General features: G+C 42.7%; 1 protein-coding gene across 1 annotated transcript in view; it reads right to left on the reverse strand.

The window, feature by feature from the left end:
- Positions 1-19,035: 19,035 nt before the first annotated feature.
- Positions 19,036-21,720, reverse strand: part of TNFSF11 (TNF superfamily member 11) — a 33,430-nt gene continuing 30,745 nt past the window's right edge. Inside the window, exon 5 of the mRNA XM_036831915.1 lies at positions 19,036-19,457. Coding sequence (XP_036687810.1) covers positions 19,036-19,457 — 422 coding nt within the window. The remainder of the gene's footprint in view (positions 19,458-21,720) is intronic.

A 21,720-nucleotide genomic window follows, 5' to 3' on the forward strand; every position in this document is an offset into this window, starting at 1 on the left:
ATAATTTTACAATACATACGTGTATGAAATCATTATCTTGTACACTTTAAGCTTACATGTTATGTCAACATCTCAATAAACCTGGAAATAATAAAATAAAATGACACCTCCTCAAATTCTAATAATTAATTAAGAACTTAACATGTCCCAGAGCCAACATTAATTTTAGATAAAATATACAATGCATAAGGAATGCACTCTTAGGCAATGTTTATAAAATTTAAACTGTATGAGGAATGCTTCTATTACAGACAGCCGTGGGATTTTATGCAAGATGCAATATATCTGTGCTCTTATATATCATTGGCTGCATCTTATAGTCAGATATAAGTTGATTCTTATATCTGGAAATATTGCAACCCATTTCTATAGCAATTTATTTTGAGCAGTCATCTTTAACAATGAATCAGTTCCAAAAAAAAAAAAAAAAAGTGGCCCTGTCTAAACAAGGCACTCCCTGAAGGTGAAGTTAGCAGCAACTGTGTGGCAGCAGAGGAGTTAAAGCTAGCTGAAGGGTGATGTTTTTCAGCGGTCCTACGTCTAATAAAATGCATGTCGAACTGTGACATGTGAATAATGTTACTTCTCCACTGCAAGCCGCGGTAAAAAAAAAAATAGATGGATTTAAATGGCTCCCTAAAGCCAGCATGTGACCCCAGTGCGGAAGGCAGGATTTATTAGTGTTTATTTTCACTTAGCGTAACCACTTCAGCCCTAGAACACCAGTGTCCAAACCCTCCTCCCAATAGATGGTAGTCAGCAAAAACTAAGGCAAACAAAGACCATCCTTGGTCTCCCTAAACGGAGGGCGGAAGACGCTGAGACTGTAGATCTGAGGCAGGGAACCGAATAAAACGACCCTTTGTGTTTTCAAACTTGTGATTTGACGTTGCCTTTAGAAGACCTCCAGGCAGAACCGACCCCACCTCCTCCGCCAAGCCCACCTGGCTTTGCTGCACAGAGTCTAGCACCCAACTGCGGCTGCGCAGAGCCCGAGACCAGTGCGGTCTTCGCTGCCCTGCAACCTAAGGGTTTAAGACTCTGCCAGCACTGGCTTAAAGTTCTTAGTAATTTTATCTTTTAATTACTTGCTTTACAACTGAAGTCTGTTAGAACAATGGAGCGTGAGCTGGGATCTTGGAGTGTCAGCTCGCTGGCAGTCCCACCTGCCACTGCCTCTCCCATCCCTGTCCCCATCCCCTCCCCGCCCCCAACTGCACCCCATCCTCCCCAGAGACAACTGTACCCCCTATGGCAACTGACATCCTATGGCGACCGGGTCGGGTGGGATTGGGAGGAGGAGAAGCTCACTCTCAGCCCTTGGCCTCTGCCCCCAGCAAGCACAGGGAGGGGAGAGAGGAGATTAACTTCCCCATCGTCATTTTGTCCTATCCCCTTGTGCACCTTCTCACACACTCCACCACATTATTTACTAATTCAGTATTGTCGTGGTGAGAGGGGTCTATGTCTGAATGCTATCTTCCTCTGGCTGGTTGCTGCCACTCTCCACGCCTCTCCCAGCAGTGGGGCTGTGCCTGTTCACTCTTTCTTTCTCTCCTCCAGTTCCATAGTCATGAAGATAATAGTCATCATTTACAGTCTTAATATCTTCATCTTAGTAATGAGGAAACTTTACACTGAGAGGTCACATGGCTTGTTCAGGGTCACAGAACTAGCAAATGGCAGAGCCTAGACTTGAGCTGGATCTTGTGACTAAATCCAAATTCCAGATACAGCCTCCCCACACTGTGGTCACTGGGGACCTTGATTAGAGGACATAATAAACGATGGTGAAGCCCAATTCCTGCCCGACCTCTAGGGTCTAAAGGTAATGGCTGCATTTAGCTCTCAGTAACTGCTGTTGCCTGGTGTTTAGACAGGATGTGGATAGAAAATGGAAGACAGTGTATACCTGGCCCATTGTATTGTATATAATACCATGTTGCCTAGTGGCCTATGAAATATAACTGCCTGGATTTGAATTGGGGCTTTGCCACTTACTGTGTGCCCTTGGTCAAGTTGCTGACCTTTCTTGCCTCGTTTCCAAATCTATACAGTGAGGATAATAATAGCAATTTTTTAAAACATCTTTATTAGAGTATAATTGCTTTACAATGGTGTGTTAGTTTCTGCTTTATAACAAAGTGAATCAGTTACACATATATATATATATATATCCCCATATCTCTTCCCTTTTACGTCTCCCTCCCTCCCACCCTCCCTATCCCACCCCTCTAGGTGGTCACAAAGCACCGAGCTGATCACCCTGTGCTATGCAGCTGCTTCCCACTAGCTATCTATTTTACATTTGGTAGTGTATATATGTCCATGCCACTCTCTCACTTTGTCCCAGCTTACCCTTCCCCCTCCCCGTATCCTCAAGTCTATTCTCTAGTAGGTCTGCGTCTTTATTCCCGTCTTACCCCTAGGTTCTTCATGACCATTTTGTTTTGTTTTGTTTTTTAGATTCCATATATATGTGTTAGCATACGGTATTTGTTTTTCTCTTTCTGACTTACTTCACTCTGTATGACGGACTCTAGGTCCATCTACCTCACTACAAATAACTCAATTTCATTTCTTTGTATGGCTGAGTAATATTCCATTGTATATATGTGCCACATCTTCTTTATCCATTCATCTGTTGGTGGCAATTATTTTGTGGGAACGTTAGGCTTAATGGTACCTGGTAATCTCTCAATAAATGTTAATTATCATAATGTGATAATATATAATTATTGTTACAATACAATCTTTCACTTTTTTTTGCAGCTTGGCATGGGGGTGGAATGAGGTGTGTGCCCATGTGTCCTTACCGTCTTTGAACGTCAGTATTTTGGATGCTGAAATCTGACCCTGCAGCAACAACCTTCTGACTGTTCTCCCCACACTCTTACTTTCCCACCCCCTCGTCCCCATAATCTTTATTTAGCTTCTAAAGTGGCACCATGTAGGAAATTCAACCACCCTGAGGCAGCCGTGGTAGAAAACACCTCTAGCCAACAGCATCAACTGCCAGCCATGAGGGAAGACGTCTCTAGATGATTCCAGCCAAATGGTTGCTTTATGCAACCGTTAAGTTTTGGGGTGGTTTGTTATGTAGCAATAATAATCAGAACAATGACACAAATATTGAAGTTATCAAACATATCAAACACAGATTAATCAGTTCAAAAGTAGATGACAAAAGGGAGAAGTTCAGCGAAAAACTACTTATGAAAAAAAATCAAATAGAAGTTCTAGAACTGGGACTTCCCTGGTGGCGCAGTGGTTAAAAATCTGCCTGCCAATGCAGGGAGCTCGGATTCGAGCCCTGGTCCAGGAAGATCCCACATGCTGCAGAGCAACTAAGCCCGTGCACCACAACTACTGAGCCTGCGCTCTAGAGCCCGCGTTCTGCAACTACTGAGCCCACACGCTGCAACTACTGAGGCCCACTCGCCTTGAGCCCGCGCTCTGCAACAAGAGAAGCCACCGCAATGAGAAGCCAATGCACACAATGAAGAGTAACCCCTGCTCGCAGCAACTAGAGAAAACCCACACGCAGCAACGAAGACCCAACACAGCCAAAAATAAATAAAATAAAATAAATAAATTGATATAAAAAAAGAAATTCTAGAACTAAAGAATACAATAATTGAAATCTATACATTAAAAGGAATTAGCAGCAATAAGACACAGTAAAGGCTAGGATTAGTGAGCTGGAAAACAGATCAGTAGAAAATACCCAGACTGAAGCATGGAGATCAAAAATGATGGAAAGTGCAGAAGAGAGTGTGAGATGCACATGGAAAGAGTGAAAGGTCTAATATATGTGAAATTGGAGTCATAGAAAGAGAGGAGAGAGAGAATACTGTGAAAAGCAGATTTGCAAAGGAAAACCCAGAGAAACAAAAAGAGGCCAATCATCTGACTTCTGCATTCAGGTTCAGTGAGATGTGAAAATCGGGGCATTCTCGGGACCTTGTGCAGTGACATCCAAGGTTTAGAAACAACAGAGAACTAAAGAGCAGGGAAAGTTTTTGAGGTGAGAAAAGAGGGTGATGAAATCTGAGGTACCCAGAAGAGAAGACTGAGATAACTAAATTGTAGACCACTGAAGGCCACGTCTAATTCTTTTCTTTTTTAATGGCACTTGGCACATGACTGGCACGGAGAAGACTCTCAGTATAACATTTGCCGAGTGAGGAGCATCCGTTCCACAGAGAGAAGGCTGTTGCTCGCGCTGTTTAGGCTGGCCATTGAAGAGCTGCCTGGGACAGCTAGACACCCTCCAGATGCTACCTTCAGATCTTTTCATTACCTTCAATCTTCATTTGTATTCTTGGCCAGAGATAAGACCTGAGAGGGGGATGAGGAGTACTAGGATTTAGGACAGCAAGTTGACCAGCTTCCTTCATTCTTGCTCCCTCCCTCCCTCCCTCCCTCCCTCCCTTCCTTCCTCTCTTCCTTTCCTCATTAAATATTCCTTGGGCAGCCCCTAGTTGCTGTTCATCGGGCTGGGTACCATGCCCACAAAGATGAATTAAAAAAAAGTCCCTGCTCTAGTGAGCGGAACAAACAGTAAGTAAATAATTACAATTTAATCTTTGAGCACTAAACCAAAGCACCACAGGGGCCCAAAGAAGGGACCAACTGGCTGACGGTCATGAGAATAAAGAAAGTTTCATGCAAAAGATGATGTTGGAGCTGTACATTCAAGGATAAGGGACAGATATGAGGCAGAGAGGGGGAAAGCCCACCCAGAACAGCGGGCACAGTCTCAGATGTGTGAAGGGCATGTGTAGCCAATGAGGTAACAGGTGGTATTTTGGTTTTTTTCATTTTTTTGTTTTGTGGCCACACCACGGGGCTTGTGGGATCTTAGTTCCCCACCAGGAATCGAACCCGGGCCCTTAGCAGTGAGAGTGCAGAGTCCTAACCACTGGACCACCAGGGAATTCCCAACAGGTGGTGTTTTGGTGTGACTGGAGCATAGCCTGTAGAGGCCAGGGGACAGAGGTTTCAGGAGAAAAGCTTGCAAAAAGAGGTTGATGCCAGTAGATGTTTTGCACGTAGTCTGTTGGCATTGAGAAATGATGTACGGCTCCAGTGAGTGACATGACTGTGACTGTGTTTTAGAAAATCGTCCTGTCAAGAGAGGACTGTGAAGGGGGATTGGGAGCCAGCAGAGGTGGGGGTCGGGTAGGAAGAGCAGACTGGGCTTTGGCCGCATCAACTGGCTGACACAAATTCGACTGTTGTTCAGTTGAAACATGTTTCTCCATCATCTGAATGACCAATTTTTGCAGTCATTTGGGCCAGTCGTGCAGTTGATCCAAAGCAATTGTTAAGTCATCTCAGAACTCAAAATGACTACTGATCTCATGTTCTGAGCAGCCAAACAGGTTTGGAAGAACAAGCCTCTAGCAAGCCAGGAAGGGCTCATGTTAAAAGAACAGACAGCTTCCATATTACATCCTTAGTGTATTGGCTAGAGCAGGACATTTAAGGGGGATTTCAGATTTCAGAAAAAATGTGTGCGTGCTGGAAATCCAGCCCCAAAGCATTACTTTTAAGCCAGGTAAGCACGGAGGGAAAGGTTCAGGTGAAGGTCACACAGCTGTGAGTGGATTAGTGCTCAATGGGGTTTTGCTGCAGAGAAATCCTCCAGTTTGCCTTCTGTACACAGAAGTGGTATAAAAAATCCTTATCAACATGGCTTTCCAGAAGCTGCGCATACAGCTCGCTCTGCTCTCGTCTGGCTTCTAGCTAGGAGCCGGCTTGTGGGAATTGCAAAACTTACTCCCTTCACTGCTGGGAGCCCCTCAAGGGCACTGGCTGAGACTGGGCTAGCCGTGCTTATTATTTTTTCCTCTCAACATTGTTGTATCCGGATTTGATGCCCAGAACTGCTGCGACCATTTTGCTAACACCAAGAGGGTGAAGCCAACACATGAAGGAGAACAGATCAAAGGGAACAGTAAGAAGCAGACCTGGAGCCTTGACATATTATACCTGTAGCCTGATCGTCTGCTGGATTTCTTGTTATGCAAAAAAAAAATTTCCTATTTCCCCCATTGTTTGTTTAAGTCACTTTGAGGGTGACTTTCTTACTTACAGATAAAAGCATCCTGAGTTATACTTTCCAAATACACATGGACACAACACACATATGCACACCCCCCAAAATATCTCTTTTCTAACCAACCCTTGCTGTCTGAAATGCTTCTCCTTATGAACCATTCTTTTTATTGGGGAATTTTCCTTCTACTGTAACACATATCTCTCAGAGATCCTCTCTAAGACTTTTTATTTTTCTAAAAATTGGCTTAAATTTTGTTCTGTATTTTATTGAGTCCTTATTAAGTGCTAGACACTCTAGGCTGTGAGGATTTTAGATGGAGGTGGTCTTTAAATGCTCTTTTTTTTTTTTTTTTTAATTTGGCCATGCCACGCACACCTTGCAGGATCTTAGTTCCATGACCAGGGATTGAACCTGCGCCCCCTGCAGTAGAAGCACAGAGTTTTAACCACTGGACTGCTAGGGAGGTCCCTAAAGAATCATTTTTTTTTAAAATGAAGAATTATCTCAGATGCCATCTCCATGGACTCCCCTCATTTTTACCGCAAGGCTGATCAGCTCCCCCAGGCTGAGAGCGAGAAGTATAGAAGTGCTCGGTGGATGGGGAGGAGAAGATGGATTTGGTCCTGAGACTCTAATTCGTTGCTACTTCAAGGACATTTTTACTTTGCCTGCAGGAACGAGAAAGTGATCCATTGTAACTATGATGAAAATGCACTCCCTTTCTGCCTTTCCTCCTTTCTCTTCTTTCTTTTAGAAAAAGGAAAGTTGGAAAGAGATGAGCTCAGCCTCTGGGATGTGAAACCAGAGCTCAACAGGAGAAAAACCACTTGAAATGTCAAATCAAAATAGAATTCATTTGAAGATATGGGTCAACATAGAGACCAGCACATGAATTGATCCCATGGACCCCTAAAATCTTCCCCAGAAATGATTTCTGGTTGGGAGATGGTACCAAAGGCGGTGAAGATGAGCTGGACTTCAGGACAGCTCCTAGATGCCAATCAGGTCCAGTTGAGTAACTGGTCAGACTGCCTTCAAGAATTATGACATGATTCAACCCATAGTATAATTTATTCCCTTTGACACATTTGCACATTTGTTTTACTTGAACTCTCAAAAACGCAAGGTAGGTGAAGTGGCTATTATTATCCGTTGGTCAAAAGGTTCTTTCGGTTTGTTCTGTAAGATAGCTCTAGTAGCACTTAGTTGTCTTTAACTTAATTTGAAACAATTTTGTTAGATTGTATGTGACAGCTGTCATATCAGCATGCATTTTAAAAGACATCAAAATTGGTGAAATCTGTGTAGCCTTTTTAATATTGAAGGTGAAAGAAAAAAAAGCAACATTTTCAGCATATTATGCTTTATTATTTCAAGAAAGGTAAAAACGCAACTGAAACGCACAAAAAGATTTGTGCAGTGTATGGAGAAGGTGCTGTGACTGATTGAACGTGTCAAAGTGGTTTGCTAAATTTCGTGCTGGAGATTTCTCACTGGACGATGCTCCACGGTCGGGTAGACCAGTTGAAGTTGATAGCGATCAAATTGAGACATTAATTGAGAACAGTCAGTGTTATACCACGCAGGAGATAGCTGACATACTCAAAATATCCAAATCAAGCGTTAAAAATCATTTGCACCAGCTTGGTTATGTCATTCGCTTTGATGTTTGGGTTCCTTAAGTGAAGAAAACCTTCTTGACCATATTTCCTCATGCGATTCTCTACTTAAACGTAATGAAAACGTTCTGTTTTTAAAACAAATTGTGACACGCAATGAAAACTGTATACTGTACAATAATGTGGAACGGAAGAGATCATGGGCAAGCGAAATGAACCACCACCAATCACATCAAAGGCCAGTCTTCATCCAAAGAAGGTGATGTTGTTTATATGGCGGGATTGGAAGGGAGTCCTCAACATGAGCTCCTTCCAGAAAACCAAATAATTAATTCCAACAAGTACTGCTCCCAGTTAGACCAACTGAAAGCAGCACTTGACGAAAAGCATCCAGAATTAGTCAACAGAAAACACATAATTGTCCATCAGGATAACGCAAGACTGCAAGTTTCTTTGATGACCAGGCAAAAACTGTTACAGCTTGGCTGGGAAGTCTTCATTCATCCGCTGTATTCACCAGACATTGCACCTTCGGATTTCCATTTGTTTCGGTCTTTAAAAAATTCTCTTAATGGAAAAAATGTCAATTCCCTGGAAGACTATAAAAGGCACCTGGAACAGTTCTTTGCTCAAAAAGATAAAAAGTTTTGGGAAGATGGAATTATGAAGTTGCCTGAAAAATGGCAGAAGGTAGTGGAACAAAAGGATGAATACGTTGTTCAATACAGTTCTTGGTGATAATGAAAAATGTGTCTTTTATTTTTACTAAAAAACTTAAGGCACTTTTTGGCCAACCCAAATATTTTAATTTTTTGAATATAGAAGGTAAACTACAGAAAGATTAAGTGTCTGATCCAAAATTTGAGACAGTTATCACAGGGACAAGACCAGCTCTCTGATCTCAAAACATGAAATTTGCTCTGCTTTCCACTCTGTTGTGTCTCCCTGCCATGGGATTTGACATAAGGCACTACACCTGAAAAAAACACATAAACGTGGCCCCATTGGTTCCATTCCCCCTCCCACAACTCACCCCATTCTGTGTAGCCTCAGCAGGAAGTTGGGGCCAAAATTCAAGGGGCTCTTAAGAGCTACACACACAAGTTGGGCTGTGGATGCTTATGACTGACAGAGGACACAGGTGAATGCATCAATCATGTACTCAACAAGCCTGTATCAAGTTCTTTTCACCTGCCCCCCTTCCTTATCTGCTTGGCACATTTGGGCGTACAAGAGAAGCACAGAGAACAGCCTCCCTGGTACTGAAGCAGCTCACACCCCTCTTGGAAGGCATGACCACGACTTAGGAGACAATCAAAAGTGGTAAGAGACAAGAGATAACTGAGTCTTAGATTTGGTTAAAACACAAAGAACAGTGCTAAATAACTCTTGGTTAAATGAATGAATTATTAGACTGGATACTCACGTTAGTTGACTTGGAGAGTATGTATATCAGTCAAGGTTAAAAGGAGAGAAGCAGAATCACTAGAATAGACACACGTACCACACACACACACACGCACACACAACCACAGAGAACAATAGGAATTCACAAGGAAAAGATGACTGATGGATTCATGGGGAATGTGGGGCTTACACAAGGTCTTGAAGGATGGTGAGAATCTGGTCAGGGGAGAAGTGGCAGGACATTTCAGGTAGAAGGAATGACAGCAGTCACATTGTCTGTGACTGCAGGAGTGCCAAAAAAAGCCTACTACATTTTCACATTCAAATCCCAAACACACAGACACACACACACACACGCACTCCAGATGTCACTTATTATTTACGAGTCTATAAAATGGGATCCTAACAGTCATTACATTGAATTGTAGTGAGGATTATAATAGATTATGTATGAAAATAGCCTAGCATAATGTTCAATATATAGGAGGCTCTCAGAACCTGAAAAGAAACATGTCTTACTATTGCCCGATTAACAATTTTTAACCGTGGGACTAATGCTGGCATGGATTTGGTAAAAGAGAAGAAACAAATGCAGGTATTTCTTAATCATTGATCAAGGCAAAGAAAAATGCATGAAAATGCATTAATAGACTTGATTTTTGACAATTGGATGTACTATAGTTCATAAGCCCTTTTCTGGGATAAGAAGGGAAATTTTTTTGGGGGGGGGGGAAGACTGGTGACTGCAGTGTACATTTTACAGAGCCAAATTGGGTGGGCTGGAGGGGCTCATGGCTGGGGCACTTGAAATGTAAGAAGATAGAGATGAAAAGGGTATATTTACTTCTCTGTGTGCCAGGAAGGACTTCATGTTTGTCCGCTGGGGCATCCCTAGAGATTTGGCTCCTAAGGGGTGTGTTCCTCTAATGAAAGGGAGCTGCTGTGCTATTTACGGGGGTTCTGATGAACTTCAGGAGTCCTTTTACTGAGTGATATGCAAGTTTGGGCCAGATCTGAACTGTTCAGGACAGCCAAAAGGAGGCTTAATATTGCCACCAGCAGCTCCCTTCTCTGCCTTTACATATTCATCACTCTTCTCTCTTAAATAAATCTTGAACCGATATTTTAAAATATTATTTTTAAGTGGCCTAAATTGGTCTACCACTTCTGGGTCAGGACCTGCATTCTGGGAGACCCAGGACATTAAATGACTCATTCCTTCCAGGGGTACCAATAACCACAGAAATCTCCCTAAGCCCCCTATAGAAATAAGATTATGTCATATTATGGCTTTTTAAAAATAATTTAAAGGCTATGATATTAACAGTGCACAACAAATTTCAAAGGATTTTATTGTGAAGCACAGATAAGAAAGGTTTTCTGGGACTTCCCTGGTGGCACAGTGGTTAAGAATCTACCTGACAATGCAGGGGACATGGGTTCAATCCCTGGTCCGGGAAGATCTCACATGTCACGGAGCAACTAAGCCTGTGTGCCACAACTACTGAGCCCATGTGCCACAACTATTGAAGCCCGTGCACCTAGAGCCCGTACTCTGCAACAAGAGAAGCCACTGCAACGAGAAGCCCGTGCACCGCAATGAAGAGTAGCGCCCACTGGCCACACCTAGAGAAACCCTGTGCTCAGCAATGAAGATCCAACGCAGCCAAAAATAAATAAATAAATAAATAAATTTATTTTTAAAAAGGAAGAAGAAGAAGAAAGGTTTTCTACCCATGTTTGCCTGTTTTCCTCCCTTTAGCCAGCCTTTACTGATGGAAAAGCAGAATTTTTGCAACGGTATAGGGCCAGAAGCCGAACCCTCTTTTCAGGCCAGTAGATGCTCTATAGACACCATAGCTTGCAGGTTTGGACTTCTATGGGCCAATATTTCAGACTTAAATAAAAATTCCTAGGTTCTGAAACACCGAAGTTTCTGTTTTTAACAAACGCCTTTATTGCCTTTATCACCAATTCTTATTATGTCACAAACAAAAGTGTTCAGCTGACTTGTTGAGTTCCTTTTAACAATCTAGTTAAAAAAAAACAAAAACACAACCCACACACCTTATTAAACAGCCGTGCCACAAGGATGCCATCTTTCCATCTTTACCCAAGGAGCTTGCCAGCTAAGGGGACATTTCAATTAACTTGTCTCTGTCTGTCAAGCTTAGTCCCTTGTTGAGGGCAGAAAACAAGGTGAACAAGTTGTCAAGTCATCTTTAAAAATTTAACTCGGAGCCTCTTGGGTTTAACACATTCAGGAAAAGATTCTTCTTTGAAACTGTGCTGCTTCCTCATCTTGTCTTCTAAAATCAGGAGAATGGTGGAAAAACGTGTATCAGAAGAGAATGAGGGAATGTTGGATGATAAGCCCGTTCCTGTTCCTAATTTCAACACTGGGGAGAGGTCACTTCTTCTCATTCTAAAACACACTTTCCCCATGCTTCTAGGGTATTCCATTTCAAAATCACAGGTCCATGGACCTAGATATTATCATATTAAGTGAAGTAAGTCAGAAAGAGAAAGATAAATATCATATAATATCACTTATATGTGGAATCTAAAAAAAAATGATACAAATGAACTTATTTACAAAACAGAAATACGCTCACAGACATAGAAAACAAACTTATGGTTTCCAAAGGGGATAGTGGGGTGGAGGGTGGATAAATTAAGAGTTTGGGATTAACATATACACACTACTATATATGAAATAAACAACAAGGACCTACTGTATAGTACGGGGAAATATATTCAATATCTTTTAATAACCTATAATGGAAAAGAAGCTGAAAAAGAATATATATATGTATATATATGTATGTATGTTTGTATGTATGCATAACTGAATCACTTTGCTGCACACTTGAAACTAACACAACATTGTAAATTAACTATTCTTCAATTTAAAAAAAAATAGCACACAGGCTTACATCATGGAGCTCTAGGCTTATTTAGCACCAAAAGCTTCAATGTCGTTTCTCTATTGAAAAGATCAGCTTTAATGCTCTTTATGATTGAATTCAATGGTAGTGTCATAACAGGAAAATTTTGAAATGAAGAAAATATCCCTAATTCCATCTCCGTAACACAGCAACAGTCTCATATTTGTCTGTTCCCTCTGGGATCTGTCTCCATGCAAGTCGCAGATTGAGGGATTTTTGGATCATTCATTCTTTTTTTTTTTTTTTTTTTAATTATTTATTTATTTAATTTTGGCTGCGTTGGGTCTTCGTTGCTGTGCACGGGCTTTCTCTAGTTGCAGTGCACAGGCTTCTCATTGTGGTGGCTTCTCTTGTCATGGAGCACAGGCTCTAGGCACGCGGGCTTCAGTAGTTGTGCCTCGCGGGCTCTAGAGCTCACGCAGGCTCAGTAGTTGTGGTGCACGGGCTTAGTTGCACCACAGCATGTGGGATCTTCCCAGACCAGGGCTCGAACCCGTTTTCCCCTGCATTGGCAGGCGGATTCTTAACCACTGCGCCACCAGGGAAGCCCCATTCTTTTACTTACAGTTTCCCCAGTCCCAGCCTCTTCCCTGGAAGCCATCGCTGCTGAAAGGAGGATACCAGGGTGGCTGGTCCAATTAATGGTTGGGATTTGGAAAGTTTAATAAGTTGAATGGTGGCCCCCCGAAGACACGTCTACATCCTAGCCCCTAGAATCTCTGGATGTCACCTTATTTAGGAAACAGGTCATTGCAGATGTAATTAAGGATCTTGAGAGATCTTCCTGGATTATCCAGGCAGGCCCTAAATCCAATGACAGTTGACCTTATAAGAAACAGAAGAAAAGAAGACATGGGGAGATGGGGAGAAGGCCAAGGGAAGACAGAGTCAGAGACTGATGTGAAACAGCCATAGGGGACTCTTGGAGCCACCAGCAGCTGGTAGAAGCAAGAAAGGAGTCTCCCCTAGATCTACCAGAGCAAGAGCAGCCCTGCCCAGGCTTTGATTTTAGATTTCTGGCTCCAGAACTGTGGGAATAAGTTTTTTTTGTTTTAAGCCACCGAGTCTGTGGCCATTTGTCCAGCAGCTCCAGGACACTAATACGGAGGGTAACAGCCTCTAGCAGTTTCTAGGTCAAGATTGCATGGAAGCTTCCTGACCTTTCCCAAAAGGAAGCCCACCAGCCTGTCAGGCCAGTTCTCCCAGGAACATGGACACTGGGGTTTCTACCCAGCCTAGGGCTCCCCCATGTCTTGGCAGCAGGCACCGCCCATACCTCCAGATGGCTGGGGCCGGACCCACTTCTGGGTATCCTGCCAGTCTTCTTTCAGAATTGAACCCCTGCTTGAGCCTTTGGTCACACACTACTCATCCCTGAACCAACATGGATTCTCACCCACAAGTTGCTTTCCTATTTCATTCCCATAGGCCAGACACTCCTCGCGGCTCCCTAACTATTGACTTGGGCCTAGTAGGGGATGGGACTTGCCTTTTGGATTATGGGCCACCTATTTGGTGATTTTGTAGAAGAGAAGGCAATGGAAGGTGCCGCTTCTGTTTCTAGTGTAGACCTGACATGCTGTGGGCGTCTCTTTCTTCTTCTGCTGCAGTGTCTCTCTGCACCTTGGGATTTAGGTAAACTCCTCTAGATGCCCCTTGCCTATTTCATGACATGTTTCCTCACTTGGACATTCTTGGTAAGTCTCATTTATTATTTGTGCTTTCCCTAGAGTTGTGTGTGAACTTTTCTCCTTTTACTTATTAGGGTCTAGGATGTCTTCCTTCTAAATTTGAATACTCCATCTTAAACCTGAACAAGTGTCCTCAGCACAGGTTTCCCCACCCAGAGAAGGTTCAAGGACCCTGCCTCAAAGCACCTCCACCCCAAGGTCATGGCTGTGGCCCCGCACTTCTCTCCTTTTCTGCTTCTGCAGGGTGCTCTGTTCTGCATCTCACAGTGTTTGGGCAAATGCTGTCCTTCCACTGGCTCCCACCAGAAATGCAATAACAACAAACACATGAGGATGCTGGTAACTTACCAAAGATTTCAGGGTCACAGGTACAGTTCTGATCTCTCAACCCTCCTGCCCTTCCTGCCACCAGCCATGTGAGCATCCTGCAGCCCCAGGAAATTAATACCATCTCTCTCCTGGTGTCCCCCGCAACTCAGAGCATAGTGCTTTGCTCAACACAGGCAGTGCCGGGCAGCTAGAGAAAAAGTGGACAAACTGTGTGCATGACCTGGGACTCAGGATGTAGCAAATGGGATGAGAGGTTAAAAACGGTGGCTCCTGTTTGAGCACCTCCCATTGCTAATCCTCACAACTCTTCAACACAGACAGAGAGACTCCTGCTTTACAAGAAAGGAAACTGAAATCCAAATGGTGGCTATCTGCCCAGGGTTACCAGGCAGCAGAGCTCAGATTCCAAGCCTGAATCTGGCTGATGCCCAAATCTGCGATCCTTCTTCCAAAAGATGTTCATGTCTCATGAGGTACTTTCATTCCACCAACGTGGGATTGTTGAGATCAGTCTTTTGAGGCAACACAGCTTCTTCAGAATCCATAGGAAAAGGAAGAAAATGGATTTTTCCCAAGAGAATGACATCCCTTGATTTTAAGACCCTGATAAGGGAGATTGAAATATCTATTATCTTTTATCGGGAGAACTTCTTGTCTCTGAAACCAGCCCTGATCCCCGGTATCTTAGCTCTGGCTGCTACAAACGGAGCAAGTGACCCCTAGCTCATTCCTTTGCCAACGGAAAGGGCTACCTCTTTGAATTTTCAAAGCAGATGATTCTACAGGATTTTTCTACAGATATGGAAAGCCAGTAGCATATGAATAATGTTGTAAGTGGTCCACATCTGATAATATCAAAGAGCTTGTCACTGCAAATAGCCAGAGCACTGGTCAAGATGCAGTAACAACAGAAAAAAATCAGTCAGCAAAGGAGAAGGGAGGTGAGGGTAGATGATTAGGAAACAGAATTTTTAAAATACAAGACTAGGGCTTCCCTGGTGGCGCAGTGGTTGAGAGTCTGCCTGCCAATGCGGGGGACACGGGTTCGAGCCCTGGTCTGGGAGGATCCCACGTGCCGCGGAGAAACTGGGCCCATGAGCCACAACTACTGAGCCTGCGCGTCTGGAGCCTGTGCTCCACAACAGGAGAGGCCGCGATAGTGAGAGGTCTGCGCACCGCGATGAAGAGTGGCCCCCGCTTGCCACAACTAGAGAAAGCCCTCGCACAGAAACGAAGACCCAACACAGCCAAAAATAAATAATAAATAAATAATAAATAAATTTAAAATACAAGACTAGAAGAGTAGCAGTATCATAAAAGTATTATTAATCAAAAGGATAGATTTTTGTTTTATAGCTAACATCTAACACTCACTGTGTACAAATTTTTTATTGTACAAAGGGACACAAGGCTAAGTCATAATAATGTGACTCAATAACTAATTAGCATTTATAAATGCAACTACTGGGGGACATATATCAATTTCATTGCAAGGAAGCTAGAGAATCCATTAACAAAGCCAAGCCTGAAGCCAGCACGCGCTTGGAGGGCCCCCCAGTGACTCCACAGGCTAAACGTGGAACTGCAGGTTGAGTCAAAGTTGGGTCCCTAAAATGCGTACGTATGACCCCAGGCCGCTACCTCTACCCCAGGCCACATTGATAATTATACACCCAGAGAGAGGATGGAGTGTGAGGTGCTTAGGTTCCCACCTAAGTCACTGGGGAAATGGATCTTCTCTGGTTAGTTCTCTAGGATGGCCTGATGGAGATGAATGAGACAAAAGGAAGCAGGAGGAAAGGGAGGAAAGCAAATTTGCTAGACAAGGATGGCTGCGCATGTAGTGTTTTGGGAAGATGCAAGGATTCATGGACCTGGTATAGCTGTCAAAACCGACTCAAGAAGAGAGATGACTTCAAATTTGCCACGCTTCCCTTGCTTCAGATGTGGCAGGTGTTGGGAAGAAGATTGAAATGGAGTAGGTAAAATAAGCAAACAGTTCCATTTGCCCTAGCGTCCAATATGTGTTGGTTTCCTGACATATTTTGTCACTCCTCAACCTTCACTTCACCGTGCTGAGTGCTGACACGGTCGGGTACTATTACCATCAGATGCAGCAGCCTTCTGTTCCACGAGGGTCATCGGAGAAACTAAATGGTCCTCGGAGGCAAAAGCCAGGCATTAGGGGAAAAGAAAAAAAAACAGGATTGAAACACTCAAGAGGAGTGGAAGTGGAAAAGGGGGTGAGTGAGAAGAAAAAGCAGGAGTAAAAAGTAGCATGTGAGTGGGAAAAGTAGGGTTTGGATCCTGTTTTGGATTCTGCTATTCAGATCCTGGAAAGCCTTGAGTGTCACTAGAAAAGAGAACAAGCCTTTCCCAGACCTCCTGGCATATCCATTTGCTACAGTTGCCTCCTTCAAGGCACAGGCCAGTTCACACCAACATTTCATTGTCATAGATTCATTCCAGCAAAGCTCTAAATACCCCTGACCTATCAGGTTGTCAACATACACGAAATTCACATTACGGTCAGGCTGAATATTTAAGGTCTTCTCTAGAGGATCTCTCTTAGCATGGCAGACCATCCACCATGTTAGTTCTCCAGTCTGGCTAGTGCCACCATGTATTTTCTTACTAGATTCCAGGTTTTTTCCATCCCTAGGCCTTGGGTTTTAGCTCATTTCTGAGAGACTGCAAGTTAGTTGCCTCTAAATTAAAAGTGGGAATGGATAGTCAGCCCACCTCCTATCCAGTTTTGATTTCATTTCTAGACCTTCTGTGATCCCCATTATTGGGTTCAATGGCCTCATTTCTGTTCCTACAGCATTCTGTAGATGCCCAAGACTTGGAGATTACCACACTCTTACTAGGCTGGCTCCCCACTGAAATGAAGTTTCCTGCAGGGCAAGAGGAGTTCCATAGTATCCCTAGTGCCTGGTACAGTGCCTAGCACATAGTTGATGCTCAATAAATAATGTGCAGCAAACAAGCAAATGAATGAATGAATGTTATTCACCTTTGGAAATGATAGAACCATATTCTAGAAGCCAGGGTAGCTAATAAGGCTCTCTATGTAACAAGATTTTGTGTCAGTGGAGAGTAGAGAAATTCTCCAGTGGCCCCTCAAAGTTAATTTTTCCTTAAACGAAGAATATTTGGGACCAGCAATTGGGATATGTAACAGACATTTTGTACGAATCTACCTCAGATTTACTGATAGTTTGAAAACAATAGGTGTATTTTGGGCAATGACCAAGTCCCACCCCAAAAAAGAATTGACAATTTTTTTCTTTGTAACCTCTGCCATTTTTCTCCTATTATCCTGTTCCAACCATCAAGAAACATTTATCCACAAATGGCAAGTGCCTTGAATTATAGCTTCCTGTGTCTTCCCAAGCTGTTCATTTCCTTCTGTCTCATGTGGAGTAATCAACATGGGCTAGATGGCTCCCTCACATAAATTTCCACGAGGATGAGCATCCATCCACTGTTAATGCTTCTTCACTAGTAAGAGATACAACGTTCAGGGTTTCCGCCAGGTCAAATGATTGTTCTGCAGGGCCTTATGAACTTGTGCAAAGCACTATTTTTTCTCACGATATAGGCGTAACAAACTTTTCTTTTTTGAGTGGTGAAGCCTCTGTGTTCTATCTGGCTACATTCTTGCATACAAATCCCTTGTAAATTATTTTTCAAATTCCGAGGTTCAGCAATTTAATTGAATCGGTTCCTAATTTTTAATTAAATCTGCATTTCTCCCGGTAACCTTTGGAAAGACAGAAGCCACATTACCATATTGGAGAGAAAGGATCACAGAGCAAGACAGACATAAAAGAGAAGCACAAAATCACAAGGCAGGTTTTCCTATAAATTTATTTTCATACCAAAAAAAATAACATTCTAAGGCAATGTTTTTATTGTATAGTATAAAATAACTTCCACTAAATTAAAAATGGAATTTTTTTTTGCTATAAGCCACTGATAACTTTTCCATGAAAAAAATTTACAATTTGCAGCACCTGTAGAAAAAAACACCTGTTCAATAATTATATAAATACTCTTGACAGATCCCAGTAGCCCATTATGTATCCTTTTTGGCAATGTCAGCTTTCTAAAGTCAATTAGCTTCTAAATTTGAAAGGCACCTGGTGGCCAACATTCTGCTTATTATTCAAGGCATCCATTTTAATTTTTTGGAAACAGACTTGAGAAGTCTGAAAAATCTATTAAGTTAAAAAGAATGAAGAAGTACCATACAGTTGATATTAGCAAACAACATTTTTCCCCTTAGCTCTAAGTTTTCCCCAGGGGATTTACAAAGTGCACCAGTTAAATACGTCTGTACATTTAAAACATTAAATATGTCAACAGCAAGACATTTTTAAATATTTTGAATCAAATACTATAGCACAAATATAATTTACAATACTTTGCACAGAAAACATTACATCTGAAATATAACTTTAGATATTATATAAAAATACATATATTTTTTTCTCCTCATTAGAAAAAGTATTTATTTGCAGGTTCCAGGATGATGTAACAATTCAAAAGAATTTAACCCTTCAGATGGTCATCAGTTTGCTGTTAGATGACACCCTTTCCACTTCAGCTGCATCGTGGCACCTAACCACGGATTAGAGACAGAGAATTAACCCCTCCCATAGCCCAAAGGCAGTTTTTCATAAAGGCAACCATAGTTGCTCCAATCTGCTTTAATTCTAGGAATTCATTACAAAATTTAAAAACCACTGTGTAAGAAAACCCTTAGATTGTAACACACCTTGAGTCCAACATCTCCCATTGGCTGTAAATACATTCGCTCCCTACAGAGTCAAAGGCACGGGTCTTCTTGTACCCTGTGGGTCATAGCTCTTAGTAGTCTCACACACCTACATATATCTTTCTTGGCTTGTTTTTAAAGTTTTCTATACATCCTAGGAAATACGTGAAAACGCTTCATAAAATGGGGCTCAATCTATATCTCGAACTTTAAAAGCCCCAAAGTACGTTGCATCTTGATCTGGATCCAGTAGTGAAGGGTTGGATACCTCAATGCTTATTTTCTCACCAGACCGTAGCTTAAAAAATCCTCCAACGTTTATGGAGTAAAAATGGAATTCAGAATTCCCCGACCAGTATTTGGTGCTTCCTCCTTTCATGAGGGTATGAGAACTCGGGATTTTGATGCTGGTCTTGGTGACATACACCATTAGCTGAAGATAATTCGCAGTGAGGTTTCCCGAAGTTTCATGATGTCGAAAGCAAATGTTGGCATACAGGTAATAAAAGCCATCTTGGTTAACTATTAGTTTTCCATTGCTGAAAGTCATGTTGGAGATCTTGGCCCAACCTCGGTCATGGTACCAGCAGGACAGACTCACTTTATGGGAACCTGAGGAAAAGAGAGGCACGTGATTTAAAACCCACCCCTTCAAGGAGAAGGACATCCTCACAATTCTATGAGGTTGGAGAAAGACTTACTGTAACAGTCATTGTTCCAATGGGAGAATAATTTCTCAGAATTTATTTTCTAAAAGGGGAGTACAAGTACATTAAGAAGTACTTGTGCTCTCTGCTAGGCACCTGAGAGGGGACAAAGACAAAATCTCAATTTTCCTGCCCTCAAGGAGTCTATAGTACACAAGGGATAAGTATGATATATGGTCAGACAGGAAGCAAGGCATGGGCCCTGATAAGAAAGGTGTGGATATTGCAATGGGAATTCAAAGGAAAGAGATTACTTCTTCCCAGAGGGCTCAAGAACGATTTTGCTGGGCTACTGAACCTGATAACTTAAAGGAGGAATTCAGCCAACAGAAGCATAAAGGTCATTCAAGGTTGAAGGAAGAGAATCAGCCAAAGGCAGTTGAAACAAGAAAGCAAGAAACAAGTATAGGAAGAGAATATCCAGACTTCACATGACCCCACCTTCTCTTTTAATTCATGGAGACAGGTATATAGAAGGAGCTGAAAATCTGGGTCACAGCAACTTTGACCAAAAAGTCAAACTCTTAAACTCTATATTCTCATCACCATTGATTTTCCCCTCCTCCAATAGCCCAAATGCCTCCCAAGGTCACACGACTGAAAAGCTGCCCCCAGAGAAGTTCACAAAGAACATATCCTTGGCATTGCACTCCCCAGCTTCACAACTTCATGCAATCCTTTGTGCCCAAAGGATGGTAAAATCTCTTCTAATTATTAGACCAGAATTCTCCTTTAGCTCCTTCTCACACCTGAGCTTCACAACTTCATGCAATCCTTTGTGCCCAAAGGATGGTAAAATCTCTTCTAATTATTAGACCAGAATTCTCCTTTAGCTCCTTCTCACACCTGAAATGTGACAACCGATCTTCATGTCACTGTTTCTGGAGCAGCAGAATTTTCTAGAAAATCTTCTAAGTCAGAAAAGTGTCCAACGCTTTGAATATTTCAGGTCTTTAGTGTACTTTACTAGGTCTTTAAAAATTGGGACTACCTCCATGATAAACCTCATTAATCAAATATTTATATGGATACCTATTAGCCAACTGGAAAAGATGTCAGCTAGTGGGGAAAAAGCTGTTATACTGTGGAAAGTCCAGAGTTTTCCTCCAGAGGATTTTGTAAACACTTATGCTAAGTTAAGGTTGTCATCTGCTAGGATTTCAACAAGGCAAAACAGAGCTGAGGAGTCTCAGAATGGGGTTGGGAGTAGTTTCTGCAGCCAGGGAGAAGTTCTTTGCTGCCTGTCACCCACGAGAAATCCCCCCACGGAATTTAGACTTAAAGTGGATTCCACGGATCCATCACAGCTGACAACACTTCGGCTAGAGTGGGTCCTTGGGAGATCTTTGTAGAACCAGAAACCCACACTGGCTAACTTTCAAGACTGGCCTGAATCCTGGGAAAACGTGAACACCTGCATCTTTCTCTGGAAAGCCACAAAAAGGAGAATGTTCTATTGTCCCTGGAGGGCTACTGGGCAGCTGGGATATGGTCTGGGGACCTCAATACCAGGCTGTTCCAGAACCAACTAGATGGTAGGGTAAGTGGAAGAAAAAAAAAATGCAGCAGTGTCCAAGCTATGGTGGGGCAACCCACCATCCTTAGACATGCCTGCAAAGGCAAAGAAGCCAATGGTTCCAATCCCCGTGCTCAGGGACAGGACAGATTTCCTGAACTGCACATCGTATCCACAGAAGGGTGCCCGAGCGAGCCTGAGAAGCCATCACAGGCACTGCTGCCTCCAGAACCCAGCACAGCGCCCTGCCCTTTTTCATCGGGGGTCCTACCTCAGATCATCCTAGATTAAAGCATCCCAAATGTAAATATCATTCCATGGTCCCAAGTGAGTCAGAATGAGACTGTAAGACTCTATGCATCACATCCTCATGAACACTAGCAAACTAACTTCTCCAGGCTGGTAAACAGCCACCTAATCCATTGACAGAGCTAAAAAAACTCAAGGTGTTTCCTATCTCAAACCATCCCATGGCTACCTCCTTCTTCCCCTACTCTTGTATTCAATCCTTTATGCAATCAATTATCGGTCTTATAGTTTATCTGCTATGACGGCCCTTAACAGATAGCAGCAGAATGACTAAGGTGACGTCTACCCTCTCGACAGGTTGGATCAGCTAGCGTTAGACCAAGGGCTCAGAGATACAGTCCAG

Source organism: Balaenoptera musculus, chromosome 18 (genome assembly GCF_009873245.2).
Source record: "Balaenoptera musculus isolate JJ_BM4_2016_0621 chromosome 18, mBalMus1.pri.v3, whole genome shotgun sequence".
Taxonomy (NCBI): domain Eukaryota; kingdom Metazoa; phylum Chordata; class Mammalia; order Artiodactyla; family Balaenopteridae; genus Balaenoptera; species Balaenoptera musculus.